The sequence below is a fragment of the Thamnophis elegans genome, chromosome Z, assembly GCF_009769535.1.
Source record: "Thamnophis elegans isolate rThaEle1 chromosome Z, rThaEle1.pri, whole genome shotgun sequence".
Classification (NCBI taxonomy): domain Eukaryota; kingdom Metazoa; phylum Chordata; class Lepidosauria; order Squamata; family Colubridae; genus Thamnophis; species Thamnophis elegans.
In genome coordinates, this window is record NC_045558.1 from 10463458 (window position 1) to 10482301 (window position 18844).

Consider the following 18844-nt stretch of genomic DNA (forward strand, 5'->3'; position numbering starts at 1 on the left):
GCACCTATGCAAATGAAGGTGTGGTATCAGAGGAGTTACAAATGGGCTATGCCCATGAAGGCATGACATCAGAGCACCAAGAGATTTTTGTACACCTGTCCTATGAGGCAGCACCATCTCTACACTAATCTCTTGGCTCATTGGCCACAGTTGACAGGGCAAGCAACAAATGAATTATTGACCAGCATATAGGAACCTGTAGAATTTTTTTTCGGATGATCCACTACCTCATTAAATCGTATCGTATGGAAGGTAAGTCTCAAGTTTCCTTTGGCTGACCATTGTCTTGAAAGGGGCTTGTCCTCCATCTCCTTAAGGTTACTCTAACAACCAATTATAGGCTGGTACTACTAGATGGATGTCCATGGAAGAGACATGTAACATCTGATCTGATCTATTGCTGGCTCTTTCTTCAGTATGTATTTACATTGGGCTTACATAAAGCTTAGAGTGAGGTCAAGCATACAGTAAATCCTTTGACTGTGATGTACCAAGTGATAGACTAACATCGCCTTCATCTCCTACAACAATTTCAAGGACCCACGTTTCATTATCTGCAAACCCAGGTATCCTTACTTAGTGGTCACGATTGAGACCGACAATTCCATTGCTAAGCAATACTATCAATAATCAAATACTTTGGCCACCTAATGAGAAGGAAGGACTCACTGGAGAAGAGCCTCGTGCTGGAAACGATTGCAGGCAAAAGAAGAACGGGATGACAGAGAATAAGGTGGCTGGATGGAGTCACTAAAGCAGTCGGTGTGAACGTAAATGGACTCCAGAGGCCTGGAGAAAAGTTATCCATGGGGTAGTGATGGGTCGGACACAACTTTGCAACTAACAACAACAACTATCACTAAGGGAAACATCATGACACCATGACACTTAATGTCCTCACTTTTGCCATGGTCATTAACCAAGACCTCATATGACTGCCGCTTATGATGTTACTACCAGCTTCTCCAATGACTCTGCTTGTCAAAAGCTAAATGAGAAGCACACAAATGTTGTTCAGTGACCATAGAATCATGGCTTGGTCACAAATGCCCACAGGCTGTGAAACAACCAAATATTGATATATGACCACAGAGTTACTATGGCGGTCGTAAATACAAAAACAAGTTTCTTTAGCAGTGTGGTCCTAACTTTGGTTATTAAAGGAGGCAATCCTTAAGCGAGGTCTACCTACACTGGAGCTCCAACATAGGAGGTCTACCTACACTGGAATAATTAGGTGCTTTAATGTTAGTGATATTGTCAGCCTACCAGGTAAACCAGACGAGAAATCAATTCCACAGGAAGACTAAAATTGAGATTGCCTATAAAACCGAAACTTGAAAATCTGATTGTTCTGTGCATTCTGCTTCTTATAGTTCAATGAATCAGGGAAGTGTCTCTTCTGAAGGATATCTGGATATTCTGGGCTCTAAAAATACAATTCTACCTGAGTGACTGAGAATTTTCGTTGACATATTGCAAGACACTTTGGGGAAGAAACCCTGAGGTTGGTGCAGAAATACCCCTATGAATTTTAGGAGTTGGTAATTCCAATGGCTCTCTTGCCTACTCAAGATTCCACTAACGAACGTGCTTGGTCCGAGGAAGTTGCCGGGATGGGCAGCAAAACATCTCAAGCCAACAAGAAAATAAGTCCAGTTCTAGGACTCAACTCCCAAACAGTTTGTCAGAGTTTGTTGCAAAAATCAAATCCAGAAAGCACACACAGATAACTGATTCAGCAGGATTCGTTAACTTCTTTATATACATAATAACAGATGAATAAATGTACAATACCAACAACAGATTCTTCCAACGTGGTAGAGAGGAGAGATTGTTTCAGTTCAGAGTTCAGTGGTTAATACCGAAAGCCACGCCCAGACTTCTTACCTAAGTTTCTGTTTTCAAATAAGCCTCATTGGCATTGGTTACCATGCCTATTCATTGACTATCTTGTTACCATGTTTCTGCCAGTTCATGAATATTCTGACACAGTTGTAGAGCTAGGGTTGTGTTATCATTGCTTTAAGACTAATTCAGATCCAACCTGTGGAAATATGACACATGTTTTAAGCAGAATAGTTTTACAAGTTGGTGCAAAACTATTGATTTTATTTTCATAGTTTCACAGATGCTCCTTATAGTCATTCTGCCCTATTTTCACTCCATTGTCTCACAAGGGATGTTGCAAAGTTGCCTTGTGTTGGCTTGGTGGTAAAACACTTTCATTGACGTTTTAGTTGAGCCTTTCATATTGTGCTAATGAGTGCTATCCCAGCTGTGCTTCATACATTCCAAGTTGCAAATGGAAAAGATCTCTCCTTATTAGATCAATGGTAATGCAATAAAGAATTCTAACAAATCCCATGTCCATCTATCCAACATTGCTAATTCAGATGGAAAATGGATAACTTGTCTCATTTGTTGAATGGGCAGGTAAATTGCAAATTAATCATAATGGATATTTCCCCCCCTCTTGATTTACAGTTGAAGATAATAGCCAGTCTCAGAAGAAGAAAATTACAGTGGAAGATCTATTCAGCGAAGATTTCAAAATTCATGACCCAGAGGCTAAATGGATAAGTGGTAAGTCTTGCAACCACGCATAAAAATAACCATTCCTACACCATTTGTTTCAAGCACTTCTCTTGCCTGGAGTGTTTCATTGTATTATTCAGCTGAGCAAAATTTTATAAAGAGATTCTGTATGAGTCAAATCTTTTTATCCAGTGAGCATAGTGATGCCACAACTGGCAACAGCTTTGCGATATTATGAAGCACAAGGATCCCTTTGGGCTTTTTAAATAAGATGTTGCTAAGAGCCGAAGTAGAAAACTTTAATTTTTTTAAACAAAAAATAAGTTGTGCCTCCATAAAAAAGAAAAAAAGGGAAGTATTCTAGAGTAATACATTGAAAAGAAAATATTCCATGGATTAGTAGAAGCTAAATATCAACTCCGGGGATGGTAGAGAACAGGAAGGCCTGGAGGAATGTTGTCCATGGGGTCGTGATGGGTCGGACATGACTTTGCGACTAACAACAACAACAAAACATTGGTATAGTGAATCTAAGAAGTGTAAAAGCTTTTTATCTCAGTTTGATTGCAAAATGGCGAAGCAAATAAAAAGATTTTAATCTGTTATCAAAAAGAATGTTATAATCAGGGTAGGTCTCAGAGGAACGCATACCAAAGTAAGGGTCGTTAGCATGCCAGGAAGATTTTTTCTCCCATACTTTAGGAAATACAGAAGTTGCTTTTGATTTGTGGGTGGAGTTGCTTTGGGGCTTGAACTGCGGGACAGATAGTTGTGAAGATAAAACAAGAAAAGTACCTAGAATTCCTTACAAGAAGAAAGGAGACACAAAGTGGATAAACTGAGACAGAATGAGAGACATACCATATATACTCGAGTATAGGCCGGCCCGAATATAAGCCGAGGCACCTAATTTTACCACAAAAAACTGGAAAAGTTATTGACTCGAGTATAAGCCTAGGGTGGGAAATGCAGCAGCTACCGGTAAATTTCAAAAATAAAAATAGATACCAATAATGTTTTTGAATATTTATTTCAAAGAAAAACAATAAACTAGCTCTGGGACATCGTTATGTGGCTGCTTGCCATAACAAGGAGGAGGTGGGACATCGTTGCAGAGCGGCAGGAGGGGGAGGAAGGGGAATCGTAAGACAGCCCTGCATTACATTAGAACGTGAGAAGGGGGGATGGTGCGGCCCGTTCTCCTCCCTCTTTCTCCTCCTCCCTCCCCCTCCCTCTTCCTTCTCCTCCTCCTTTCCCCTCCCTCCTCTTCCCTTTGATGACATCGTTCTGAGTTTTGCTTTCCCTGTCTGTAGATCTGCTCTGACTTGAGATTCTAGATTTCTGTACCAAACATAAAAAAAAAATCCAGCCCTCTCTGGCCCGCCATGTTTTCCATGAGTTAATCCTGCACTGTTCAAACCGCTAACAAAAACATAATTCAGCACATTACATAAAAAAATCTGCCTCCCATCATATCAACACCAAGGGATGCCTGAATAGAACATTTGATTCCTATTTTTCTAAATGGCTGTAAAATCTTGAGATCGGAAGCGTGCCAAATGTTTTTAATTTCACCGATATATTCCCCGCTTAGGAGTGTAACATCTTGTTACTCATATATTCTATTGCTTAATGTTTATTTAGCGGTAAAGGCTCAAGATGAGGCAGAATGAAAGCACTGTTAAAACCAGCTGCTCTCTTACAATTTTATAATAAAGCCTGAGGAGTGTGAGCAGATGTTCCCGTCACCACAGGGATATGTACACAGATAGTCCTCAACTTATGACCACAAATGAAAATTTCTGTGGCTAAGCAAGGCAGTTGTTAAATAAGTTTTGCTTCACTTTATGACCTTTTGCCAAAGTTGTTAAGTGAATCACTACAGTTGTTAATTGGTTCTGGCTTCCCCAATGACTTTGGCATAAATCTTTTCTGGGCACTGCAACCATCATAAACATATGTCAGCTGCCAATCAGAATTTTCATCACATGATCACGGGGATGTGGCAAAGGTTGTAAGTGTGAGGACCAGTCATAAGTCACTTTTTTCAGTACTGTTGTCGCTTTGAATGTCACTAAATAAATGCATGTAAGTTGAGGACTATCTGTAGAGCGCAATTAATTCAGTACAAAGATACTATCCTTGAAATAGCTAGATCTATTCTTAACAATGGACAGTCAGGCATTCTTCTTAGACAGAGTATGGAAATAACTTGAAGCAGTACCTGGGTGACTGCAAACTTCATGACCTCACTTCAACAGGCAGCAACTAGAAGGTCCATCATGCATCTGTGTTTATTTATATTTAAATCCCATGGACATGACCCCTAGTAAGTGCAGGGATTTCACATCAAAATGTCAGGGTTCCAAATAGCATCCAAAAGTAAATCAGAGTACAAGGCAAAGTGTTGCTCAAAGTTCCAATTTATTAAGAGAGCCATGTTGGCACATCTGGGAAAGCCCGAATCTGAAAGCTTCCCAGTTTCCCCCACCCAGTTGAAAGTTCAAGATCCTGCCCCCACACCCACAAGTCCATCGCATGGTCCAATCTCCCACTGCCATGCTGGCAGATTCCACCCATCCAGTTCCGGTCAGGTGCAGAGATGAAGGGACAAAGGATGACCTTGGCTGTCTAGAAAGACTTTTGTTATGGCTACATCACATCTCACACCTACAATCCCCCCTCCCATTTTCCCACAATAGAAAATGCATAGCATAATAATAGGAAGTGTGGCAGGCCAAAGACCCAAAAGAAAAGATGGCTGCAGGCCTGACACAATCTCTTTTAGTGTATTGAGCTTTTGGGTTATTTTGGGACCAAATTGTGTGGTGTGCAGATTACCATGTAACTATCCAAGATCTTGGGTGCAATAATGAATAGTTTAAAATGACCAGGCAATGAGAAGGTTCCTGGATCTACCAACTATATTTCTTCTCAAAAGGCTTCACCAAACTACTTTTCTTTCCATCATTCCCCATTACAGTCCCTGCCTGTCAGGACCTCTCAAGAAGTAGATGAATTTTCCTTAGAATATTAGGGATGCTGCCACTGGTCTTGATCATGTAAAAGTGAATAGAAGTAGCAATAGCAATAGCAATAGCAGTTAGACTTATATACCGCTTCATAGGGCTTTCAGCCCTCTCTAAGCGGTTTACAGAGTCAACATATCGCCCCCAACAGTCTGGGTCCTCATTTCACCCACCTCGGAAGGATGGAAGGCTGAGTCAACCTTGAGCCGGTGAGATTAGAACCGCTGAACTGCAGATAACAGTCAGCTGAAGTGGCCTGCAGTACTGCACCCTAACCACTGCGCCACCTCGGCTCTTAAAGTAGATATAATACCACTTTATAAAGCCTTGGTAAGGCCACACGTGGAATACTAAATTCAGTTTTGGTTCTCCACGATGTAAAAAAGATGTGGAAACTCTAGAAAGAGTGCAGAGAAGAGCAAGAAAGAGGATTAGGGGACTGGAGACTAAAACATATGAAGAATGGTTGCAGGAACTGGGTATGTCTAGTTTAATGAAAAGAAGGACTAGGGGTAACATGATAGTGTTCCAATATTTGAGGGGTTGCCACAAAGAAGAGGGAGTCAAGCTATTCTCCAAAGCCCCTGAGGGTAGAACAAGAAGCAATGGGGGGAAACTAATGAAGGAGAGAAGCAACTTAGAACTGAGGAGAAATTTCCTGACGGTTAGAACAATTAATCAGTGGAACAGCTTGCCTCCAGAAGTTGTGAATGCTCCAACACTGGAGGTTTTTAAGATGAAGTTGGATAACCATTGGTCTGAAGTGGTGTAGGGTTTTCTGTCTGAGCAGGGGGTTGGACTAGACGACCTCCAAGGTCTCTTCCAACTCTGTTATTTTAGTCTAAATTTGAGGGAATGGTACATCTTTGAGACTGTGGAAGTAGAGAGAACTAGAGCCAGTTGTGGTAAAGGTGCTGGCCTAAAAACCTTGAGGCTCAGAGGTAGGAAAACCAATTCGGTGACCTTGGGCCTGTCACTCTCTCTCTCTCAGCCCAACTCACTTCATAGGTGGTTGTTGTGGGGGAAATAGGAGACGATGTATTATGTATGTTCATCATGTTGGGTTTTTTTATAAGTAATAAAGGCAGGAAAAGAATCCAAAAAATATAAAGGCAGGATAAAAATCTAATGAATATATAAATTAAAGCCTTGGATCTTCTGGCACACAAGGCTGCCAGAAATGCAAATAAATGTCCACATACAAACTGGATCAAGACTCTGGTAAGAATGGAATTGCCAGAACGTCTACAAAGATTCTCGGTTGATGCCTACGCTTGATACTGGTTTAAGATTTTCTTTGTTCAGCACCCCTCCTATTGGACAGCTCCCTATCAATTTAAGCCTTTGGGGCCTGTAAGGGGGTTACTTTCAGGAAGAGTAGGAAATCGGAGCCTCCGTAGCAATGGAAAGGAAAATAGCAAATATAGTTCCTTTTTATTTTTGCAAAGGAAAACATCTTTATAAGCTATAAACCAAAACTCAAGAGACCATGGATAAATACTCGGTTCTATCTATTCCTTCTGTCATCTTGGTTTCCATCTCAAATGCTTCCTTTTCATTAAGGCATGCTAGAGGTAAAGAATATGATGTATGTTTTTTATTCTTGTTTTTGGCTGAAAAGAATCGAGCTGGGTGTCTCATTAACAGGTTGAAAAGACTGAAGGTTGATCTGGCACTGAAAAAGATCTATAGTGAGCTGTCATTGGATGAGCTGTAACATAAATGTCAGACAGCTTCGGCGCCAAATGACTTAGCCTTTTGCTGCTGCTTTCTATTAGGATGTGTTCGATTCTCAGTTATTTTTGGTATAAAAGCTCAGAAGTTGTATAACTTAGCATTCTTTCCAGTCTGTGAATCTTGCATTACAGAGATGGGTATCTTGCCGAAAGAAATAAATTAAATGCCACCATGTTCATCCGAGGTCATCAGAACAATTCTGTAGCCTTAATTAAGACTTGCATAACCCCTGTGGGGCTGACAAATGTGGTTATTATACTCATTTTACAGCCGGGTAAACAGCAAAACAGAATGATGACTTTTAAGGTCATCAGCAAAGCAGTTTAGAGTTGGGAATGCAATATGGTGCACCATTTTGATGGGCGCTATTATAAACCACTTTTGTTTTTATTAATTTTGGTGTATCCATTACATGATAACCTTGTTAATGGACATCAGTACGAGAATCCATTAAAGTGAGCACTGAATTTATGATTTGAAGTCTTATTTGAGAACTCAAGAAAATAATCTTAAAAAGTACCATAATGGTATTCCCTTAAATACAGATGGATTGAGTTCTGAAAGATCAGTTAATTGTGTTTATATACATTTAAAGGGAAGAGGGTAGACCATAAGTGGCTGAAGCATTGAATATCTCCATTTTTCAAAACAGAAAAGCTACTGTCCTTGCCAATATGTGTGGGTGAATCTTTGCATCTGGCTATAAAATAAGAAGTCAGATTGAGACTATGCTCATAAAATCCACAGTCCTATGTAGGTAACTGTCTAAAATATTTCTGGGCTTTTGGTTGTGGGTTAGTGACATTTTCTTTTACAGATTTTTAATTAATTAAGGAGAAAAACCTATCACGTTATATATGTGGAGATTCTCAATCATCCAAGTCATAGTTGTCTCAAACATGCTTTTTCAAAAGGAACTGGACTGTGGTTTTTTTTTTTTTTCCTTCAGGAAGAACAAGAAAACATTTAGCTTCTGTCAGAACTAATAGAATAGAATAGAGTAGAATAACAAAGTTGGAAGAGACCCTGGAGATCCTGCTTAGGCTAGTCTTGCTTACCCTACACCACTTCAGACAAATGGTTATCTAACATCTTCTTAAAAACTTGCCTCCAGAAGTTGGAGCACTCACAACTTCTGGAGGCAAGTTGTTCAACTGATTAAATTACTCATTAGTTCTAAGTTGCTTCTCTCCTTGATCAGTTTCCACCCATTGCTTCCACCCTCAAGTGCTTTGGAGAATAGCTTGACTCCCTCTTCTTTGTGGCAGCTTCTGAGATATTGGAACACTGTTATCATGTCTCCCCTAGTCCTTCTTTTCATTAAACTAGACATACCCAGTTCCTGCAACTGTTCTTCGTATGTTTTAGCCTCCAGTCCCCTAATCATCTTTGTTGCTTTTCTCTGCACTTTCTAGAGTCTAAACATCTTTCCATCACCCCCACCATCAACCCAGAACTGATAAAGCTTCTTGGATGAGAAGCAAAACTTTTTCTTCCAGTTTGAAAATGCACCTTTGAAACTATCAGGTTATGCCTTTTTTAAAAAGCACCTTTGAGACTATGAGGTTATGATCTAACAACTCACCTCTTCTCAGTGCTTACTAATTACAGAAGACCAAAGTATTCCATGGATAAATGGTACATCATTTGTCTTGAACTTATGATAGATAACTATTTTTAAAAAAATCCAAGAGTTATATTAGGGAACTTTTTAAATTACATAGGGGGCTCCAAGGTGAAAAATGAACAGGGTCTAAGTTAGTGTTGGGGGGGGGGGAGAAATCCAAAAAAGTTGAGAAGGAAAATTCTAGTTGAAAGGGGAAGAAATCCTTAGGAGAAGTAATTGGATAGAAGCTCTTACATTGCACTGTTCCATTCTAGCTGGCAAGAATTCCATAAGCCAAGATTCCTGTGCTTTTCCTGGCTTGTAAGTGGCTATAACCATGACAAGATGGCAAGTTTGCAAACTGGCATTTGTTGGTGTGTGCATACATGCAGACCAATGTATATGTTCCTATATTTTTTTCCCCATAGTACTTAAGGTAAGTTATCCTGCATTTCTTTATGTAACGGAGCCTTACTGAATTTTTTTAAAAAAATAAAATCGCTGAAGCTTTATTGTGTTTAATGTGTGGGCAGGACATGAGTGATTTGTGGATTGCTCCCTATGGTACTTTATCACCTTTTAAAAAGCCTTGATACTCCCAACAATTCAACAACAATAATAAAGACTTCACCTGAATCAAAATGACACATAGCTAGTTTTTCATTGTGTAGCTAATTCAACAATAAACCATAGATTGTGTGTGTGGGGGAGGGGTTTTGCTGTCAGTTTCCAAGCTTTGGAGGTGAAGAACACTAATCAGTTATCAAGTTAACCCTTCCATCCTTCCTTCCTTCCTCCCACCCTCCCTCCTCTCTTCCCTCACTCTTTCTTTTTATATTTCTCCTTCCTTCCTCTTCCTTTTCTCTCTTTATGTCCCTTCCTTCCTCTCTTCCTTCTTTTCTCTTTTTCTTTATATTTCTCCTTCCTCTCTCTTTTCTCTCTTCCTTCCTTCTTTCCTCATTCTTTCCCTTTATATTTCTCCTTCCTACCTTTTTCTTTTCTCTCTGTTTCTTCTTCCTTCAATCCTTTCCTTCTTTTCTCATTCTTTCTTTATATTTCTCCTTCCTTCCTCTCTCTTTTCTCTCTTTATCTGCCTTCCTTCCTCATTCTTTCTCTTTATATTTCTCCTCCCTCCCTTCTTTTCTCACTCATTCTTTATATTTTTCCTTCCTTCCGCTCTCTTTTCTCTCTTTATCTTCCTTCCTTCCTTCCTTTCACCACATAGCATCTCATTTCGACTCATCCAATCCCGATTTACTTCCATAATAGGGCTACATCAGTTGATGTATTTTTTAAAAACTGTGTTACATTGCATGGAACTTTTCTTTCAAGAACCTCTAGGTCAGATTAAATTTGGCCATTTGTAGGTTGTGGGTTTTTGTTTTGTTTTGTTTTGTTTTTGTGATTTCTGCAGACAACATTTTGTTTTTGTGATTTCTGCAGACAACATTTTCTTCTTGTTCAGCTGATGGTTCCTAGGTCCGAAAAGTTTCTTTCCTATCAGGCAAAGCACTGCTTACCCATACATTATATCCTCCAGTCTGACCCAATTGATGTTCATTAGTGTACCAGAAACTATGGCGGAGAAAAGCTCATGTTATCAAGGTCTGCAAGGCAATTTGTCTGTAAGGCAAATATGAATAAATCATCTCCCACTTTTCCAGGGAGGAAAAGGGAAATTGCCTTGAAAATAACTAGCAAAATCTAGAGGTTGGAGGGAAAAACTGAACGAGGGAAATGCCTTCTAAACCTAGAGAGAGCCATTAAGTAAGTCCCTGCTCTCTCCACCAACAGTAAGGACATGTTGTTGTTTTTAATTTCTTCCCAACAATAACAAAAACAAAACAGAATATGGGTTTTAGCTGTTCTGGTTTAAACACCCCACCATTTCCCACACTCCACCCCAGGGTCCTTTCAGCTTTGAATTGAATTAAGAATTATGCTACATTTCATGATCCCCCTGAGAATGGAAAGTAGGAATCAGGATGTTGTGTATGGTCTCTATGGCCAGAATCAGCAGTACGAGAATTTTCTATGTACCATGTTCCCCTCAAATTAAGACAGGGTCTTATTTTCTTTTGACACCCCCCTCCAAATAAGCTATTGGCCTTAGTTTTGGGGAGGTCTTATTATTTTTGAGGTACAGGCAATCATCGTCCCCTCAGAGCTGCTGCTGTGTTGCAATATTTTCAGGGAGGGCTTATTTTGGGGGGAGGGATTATTTTAGCACATGCGCTCAAAAGCCCAATTGGGCTTATTATCCGCAGAGGTCTTATTTTCAGGGAAACTGTATACATATATATCGAAAACAATTTAAATTCTTTCTGCATTACTACAGTTAGACTGGACCAAGGAGGCATTTTCCACCTATCCGAAGATCATTACCCCAGTTCATATATGTACTCTGTCCAATATAATTGCAGCCTGTCACAGTTGCATAACCTGTTTTTTTAATAATCTTCTGCCGCAAGCTTGTTTTAAAAGTCATACCCAATGTTCCCTTAAGGGACGTGGTGGCTTAGTGGCTAAGATGCTGAGCTTATCAATCAGAAGGTTGGCAGTTTGGCAGTTCAAATCCCTAGTGCTGCATAACAGGGTGAGCTCCTGTTACTTGGCTCAGCTTCTGCAACCCAGGAGTTTGAAAGCATGCAAAAATGCAAGTAGAAAAATAGGGGCCATCTTTGGTGGAAAGGTAACAGTGTTCCAGGCACCTTCAGTGTTTAGTCATGCTGCCCACATGACCACGGAGACGTCTTCGGACAGCACTGGCTCTTCGGCTTTGAAATGGAGATGAGCAATGCCCATTAGGGTCAGGAATGACTAGCATATTTGTGCAAGGGAAACCTTTATCTTTAATGTTCCCTTATGTCAACAATTGCTGATAAATCTGACTGATGGTGTCAACCAGCAGCTTGACATCATCTATGGGATTCAGTCAAAATTTATACCTTGCCAATGCAGTTTTCCCAACTTTTGGTGCCCATGGTGGCTCTGTTTGAAAGCTTGCATTGCTCCAAGGAAGGTCTGGGTTTCCTGGATTGCGACAAAATGGAAAATAACTGGCGGGGGAAAGGTGTTTGAGATTGAAAGGTGATCTTCTCTCATCATCTAGGAGGAGTTGAGCTGCTTGAAATCACTTGGTCTTTGTCGGTTTGGAATAACAACTATCATTCAGTGAGGATGCTCCAGCTGGTTTCTCAACCCAAATGCTGTCCAAAGCTCCTTGGGTAATCGTTATGAATTTGCTCTACTTGATGTGGTATATCAGTGAATTGCATTGCCATCTGCTTCCTCTGGTGCTCTAGCCAATCCTGAAAACATGTACGTGGAGGTCTGCTCACAGTTTCCTCTCCATGGGAGTGACAGCTGCTAGATAGAAAAATAGGCATCGTATGAGATGCAATATGATTGTACTCTTCCTACACAGAGAAAGCAGCAGGAGTTCTTTTAGAAGTGGTTAAAATGAATTAACCTTTTCCTGGCTCTGTAAGAGCCTCAGCTAGGTTGATTTTGAATCTTATTTGTCATCTCAATATTGTGAAAATTGGATTAAAACCCCTAAGGTTAGGGGTTCTTTCTAGATAGGGATGTGGTGGCTCAGTGGGTTAAGATGCTGAGCTTATCGATCAGAAAGGTTGGCAGTTCAGCAGTTCAAATCCCTAGTGCCGCGTAATGGAGTGAGCTCCTGTTACTTCTCCCAGCTTCTGCCAACCTAGCAGTTCGTAAGCATGTAGAAAAATAGGGACCGCTTTTGGTCGGAAAGGAACAGCATTCCATGTTAGTCATGTCGGCCAACATGACCACGGAGATGTCTTTGGACAGCGCTGGCAGAGATGAGCCAAGGTGGCGCAGTGGTTAAATGCAGCACTGCAGGCTACTGCTAGATCAGCAGGTCAGCGGTTCAAATCTCACCGGCTCAGGGTTGACTCAGCCTTCCATCCTTCCGAGGTGGGTAAAATGAGGACCCAGATTGTTGGGGGCAATATGCTGACTCTCTGTAAACCGCTTAGAGAGGCCTGAAAGGCCTATGAAGCGGTATATAAGTCTACTGCTATTGCTATTGCTATTGCTATTGCTATGAGCACTGTCCCCTAGAGTCGGGAACGAATAGCACGTATGTGCAAGGTATGATAGGGGTTCAGAAGGGTGCCACTTTATAAATCACTTTTGTTTGAGCCTACCACAGTCAAAGGGCAAATACTTTGGAAGGAAGGCCAGTTTTTCAAAGGCCAGATAACTGATGAAGGAGGATTTAGAGCAAAGGGAAGTCAATTGGCTGCAGAATTACTAGTTGCAAAAAAACATGGACTTGACTTAAGAGGAAAGTGAAGAGGGAGAGGAAAGAAAGAAGAAAAGAGAAAATTCTGGATCTATTCCTTTGAACTTCTGTTGAATTTAATCATGATTCATACCTGTGAATTGCTTTCTTCACCCATCATTGAAGATTATTATGTTTCAACTTCAAGGGTTGATGTTGTGAAATGTACAGGAAGTCCTTGATGCTTAACAACCGTTGAAAGTTATGACAGACGCTTAACTACAACCTATTCTCAGAGTTACAGTGGACATACAAACACACACACACACACACATACACACTCCTATAATCATATGAACACATGTGGTCCCTTAGCAGCTGGCTCAACCTTTGCAGCCTGCGTGATGTGATGTGATTACATTACTGTGATTTGCCGTTTTGCAGTGTTTGTTTGTCTGGCAAAACAAATAAAAAATACCCCACTCATTGGTAAAAATTGATGTGTTTAATGATTGTAGTATTCGCTTAATGCCGCTACAAAAAAATGTAAAAAAAAAAAAATTGGATCCAGTTGTGGGATGCATTGATTTACAACTATAATTCTGGGATCAATTAAATTTTAAGCCAAGGAACTATGTTACATTTAATCTGCAGCTCTTGATGTTATAAACTGCCCAGAGTCACTTAGGTAGCTTGGGTGGTGTAGAAATTTAATAAATAAATAAACACAAAACAATTAGGAAATTCTGTATCTTCTCCCTATTCGCATCATCACTGACAACATATGCATACAAAAACAGTATAGTTTTAGAACTATAACATTGATAGCATTTCAGTAAAACCACAATATTGACAAATATAGAAGTTTAGAAATTGCTACTTTTTTATGGATTTATTCCACTTACATAGCTGTCCACCACACATATGTTCCTCTAGACGGCACGCACAACTAAAAGTATAAGGAAACAATGAGTGTATCAAAATATACTAGTGAAATAAATACTTGCTAATAAAAACTAAACACTGTGTATTTATTATGAAGGGCTGTAAGTGTGAAACCGATCATAGGTTTCTTTTTCCAATGCTAAACAAATGGTTAGAAGTCAAGGACTACCTTAAATGCAAATCCGATCAGCAGTTCTAGACAGACGTACAGTAGATGGTGAAATAATCTTATTAAACTCAGTGGGGCTTACTTTTAAATAGGTATGGATAAGATTACATTATTACAAAGTTGTTACGGGCCCAAATTCTTTTCTTCAGTTGTTCATCAATAAGTTTTGCAAATGTGTTCTCATTCTCATCAGTTCCTCTGAAGACTTTTGTCCCCAACCACAACATTTGTGGGAGTGTTTTTGTAAGACAGCTATTAAAGTTAGTGAGTTTGTATTTCACTGTGTCAGATGAGATGGGAGAATCATAGTTATCCTTGCTTTCAAATTAAGATTTTTTTCCCTTTAGGATGGCAGCACCTTGTTTTCCCCAAAATAAAACCCTAGCATGATTTTTCAGGATGCTCATAATATAAGTCCTACCCCCAAAATAAGACCCAATTAAGATATGTGAACCAGACGAATGCGTTTAGTATTTCCCAGAAAACAAGACCTAATCAGAAAATAAGCCTCAATGAGTCTTTTGGAGCAAAAATTAATATAAGACCCAGTCTTATTTTTGGAGAAACAGGATAGAAATAGAGACGTTGTTTTGTGTTGAGACTTGAAAGATGAATCCCACACACAGGAAATTATCTCCTGGAGAAATAATAAATCATTGTTCAAGTAAAAGGAACTTTGCTTTTCCAGTCCCAAATTAGACTGCTATTGACAATCAGTTCTTTCATCACAATTCTTTGGATGTTGTTCTCAACTATAGTTTTGTTCCAAAATCTGAGTATTTTCTGTGATCCTCGAAGTTTGGAACTTCAGGAAAGTGTGACCCTCATAGGTGTTGATCTCTGAAGCAAAAACATGGTAGAATCTAAGAGCTTGGCTAACAAGCCCTTAAAAGCAAATCTCTTGGTTTGCAAGCAGGCATGTATGTCACCCATTCCTTTTTATTCTTAGCTTTAAAAGAATTTTCACTGCCTTTGTGTTCATTATTTTTCATATCTGTTTCCTTTGGAAGGACTTAGCAATCATGTATATCCCCTTTCCAATTTATTTCTTATTCTGTACTATGCTTTTGCACGTAATCATGAAAAGCCTCCATCCTTGCACTCTCTCTCTTTCTAAAAAAAAATGAAATCCTAAAAAAAAATATCTCTGCATTTGTTCATTCAAAGCTACGGTTTCTGTCTGATCTTTTGTGTCCTCACAGGAAATAGAATAGAATTCTAATAGAATCCTAATGGGTCCTATTACATTTCCCTTCACTTTCTGTCTTGCTTTCCTTCAATGCAGTCTTTTTGAATTGGGGGAAAAATAATCTGCACATTTTTATGTAAAAAGCTAATTAGGCACTCAGTAAGGGATAAATATTGTTAATGAAAAGCTTCTTTGTGATAAATCTATGTGTTTCAAGCACCTATCATAATTACATTCAAACTAATCTGAGTAGGTCATTATCATAATGTTTGCAGAATTGGCTTGGTATTCAGACACACATACACACATACACCACACACACACACACACACACACACACCACACAGACACACACACACCACACACACACCACACAGACACACACCACACACACAAACACCACACACACACACACACACACACACACACACACAAACAGACACACACAAAGTAAATACCATTAAGAAAGAGAAGGGGAAAGATTTAAAAATCTGGGTATGTTAAGCAAATGAAATTGGGGGGAAGTCAGGAGGGGGCAGTTAATATAAGAGTGATCAAAAAGCCCCAACTGCTGAGGAAGGAGGAGCCACATCGCGATGTCACAACGTGCTGTCTTGATACTCCGAGACCGCCATTGACACTTTTGCCGCTGGACACTCCATTGAGACCTGTCCTGTAGAGACAGTGATCAGGAAGACAAAGCTTTGCTGGTCTCAGGGACATCGCAAAGTCCCTGATAGACCCAAGGGAAGTGCTTCAAGCCGGTGGTAAACAGGCAACCCCCAAGCTGATGGAATCAGGATGTTCCGGAAGGAAGGAAGTGAAAAGAGAAAGTGAGTCCATCTGGTGAGGTACTTTTTTCTATTTTGCTAAAGACTGCCCAAAGAAATGTTTCTTTAAAGCCAAATTAGATCCTTAAGCAAAAGAACTGAGTGGTGAAATAACCTTAATTGAATTGCTGTGAAAAGTTTTTTTTTCTCTGTAACTATTCTTTGTGGATTGAAGTGCTCGCAACGTTTTTCATTTCTCCTCTTAAAGTGAACGGATTGATTTTCTGCTTTTTGTTGCTTTATTTTTTGACTTCTGGATTAAAACCTTCCTTCTTATTTTAACAATTCTTCCTATTACTTGTTATTAAATCTCACTAAAAGAAATCTAAAGAACTTTGTTTCCTATAAGCCAGAGATAAATATTAGAAGGTGAAAAATTAGCACACTGCACTCGGAGGTCAGAGGCTGGGGTTTTTGAAACAGTGTATCTCTTTTTTTTCCTTATTTGACTTTACTAACTTTGTAGCTGAAGGGTTTGCCACTTGTTTACAGAAACTGATAAAGAGCCAAGGGCATGAATTGTTTTCACAGGGGCCTCTGAGAACTATTTTGGCAGGGAAAAGAAAGGGGGGGAAACAGAACCCTTCTCCTTTGAAGAGCATAAAAGAACTTTTGTTCAAGTCAATCTAAAATAAAAAATAAAAGAGGCATGGAAGGCTAGAGTGGCAGTTGCTATTAGTTTTTTTAGAATTGAGAAGAAGTTGGAAAGGCTAGTCTTCCTCACAGCAAAAGATGATGGGGTTGGAGCTCCAAAAATTAAAGGGGAGAATGAAGATATAGAAGATAAAAATAAGACAATAGATGAATTTATTAATGGAGCAAATGTGGATGAAAGTAGAAAGAAGGGAATATGGAAAAGGGAATTCGATGAATTGGAGCTCTACCCCAGATTCCAGGACACAGAAGGAAAAAAAAATACTAATGATGATAGACATAAGAAGAGAAATTTTTTCAGAAGCAAGATTGACAACCAAAGACAAACTAATTTTAGTAGCAACTGGTGGGCAATGAGATTATTTGAGAGACCCTTCAAGCAACGAAGTGCGGAGAGAAGTCTATAAAAACCTTATAAAGGAGATAAAAAGAAGACTGACACCACAATTGGCAAGAGAGATAAGACTGTTTTGTTACTGGAAAGATACAGGTTGACAATGAAAGTTAATAATAAAAAATCAGTTGATTTTGGTGATTAATAAGTAGGAATTTTGTAACTCTTGGATTGTTTTAGATTGTTATCAAATGTTTATTCGCTAACAATTAATTAACTATAATAACAATAAGGAAATGATAATGTATACAGCTTAATGATATATACATGTATGGTAATCTAGTAAAAGAAATTTGGATATAAATTACAAATTATGACATGGAAAAAAGACCTATAAAATTTTATTAAAATTTTTTTATTTAGATCTTGTAATAAAGGTTTAAGGTTTTTTGGGGGGGAGGTCGGGTTCTGACGAGAGGAGATGGGACATAAATAGTAAATAATTTTAGCCAATTATAATAATAACAAGGAAATGTTAATGGTCATTGTTTAACAATATATACATGCTATGGTATTGGCAAAAGTAACTTGGATATAAATTCTAAACAGTGAGTTGGGGGGGAAAGGGGGGGGGAGATTTAGAAACTTTATTAATTGACTTTTATTTAAAAGATGTTATAAAGGTGTAAAGTTATTGGAGGATTTTTTGAAATAGCTAATGAATGCCATTATGTGGTTGGTCTTTAAGTATGAATGATTTGAGGTAAAAGCATGTTCAAATAATTGTAGCCAAATGCGAATTGTGGTACATTAATAGTAAGATATACAAAGATTTTTTATTTAAAGTGTATAATCTAATATTAACTATAAGTAATGACTGTGGAAGAAATGCACAAAAGTTATCTGTAACCAATCGACACGCTTTCTACAAGATTTAATGAAGAATTATTCTTTTTTTGTGTGTTTGTTCAATTAAATTTTTTTTTAAAAGCCCCAACTGTCAAGAAGACTGAAGAACTGGAGTTTAAAGAACAAAATTCAAAGAAAGATTTATGTTCTGATTCAGGTGGACAACTATCTGATTGACGGAACAAATGTGGGAAGTCCTTGATTTACAATCATTCATTTTAAACACAGTTCGAAGTTACAGAGCACTGAAAAATAGGGACTTATGACCAGTTCTCCTGTTTATGATAGTTGTAGTATCCTCCTTGTCATGGGATCAAAATTCAGGTAATTACATAGCAGCTGACATGCATTTATGATGGTTGCAGCAACTCAGGGTCATGTGATCTTGAAAGCAACCTTCCCAGCTGGCTTCCCAAAAAGTGGAAGCTGGATTTATTGCCTAATAACCACATGATTCACTTAACAATTCCTGTGATTTGCTTAACAACCTGCAGCAAAAATGATCAAAGGATTATTGTGGCCTCTTTGACCTCCTTACACCCATTTGCACAACTCAGGTGACCTTGAGGACACAGATAAACCTCCAAGTGGCCTCAACGACTCTAAAATTATGCAAATGACCAGCTGTCTACAAGGAATATGAATC

General features: G+C 39.0%; 1 protein-coding gene across 1 annotated transcript in view; it reads left to right on the forward strand.

The window, feature by feature from the left end:
* Positions 1-18844, forward strand: part of DPP6 (dipeptidyl peptidase like 6) — a 230004-nt gene that overhangs the window by 31442 nt on the left and 179718 nt on the right. The window contains exon 3 of the mRNA XM_032234960.1: positions 2488-2586. Coding sequence (XP_032090851.1) covers positions 2488-2586 — 99 coding nt within the window. The remainder of the gene's footprint in view (positions 1-2487; positions 2587-18844) is intronic.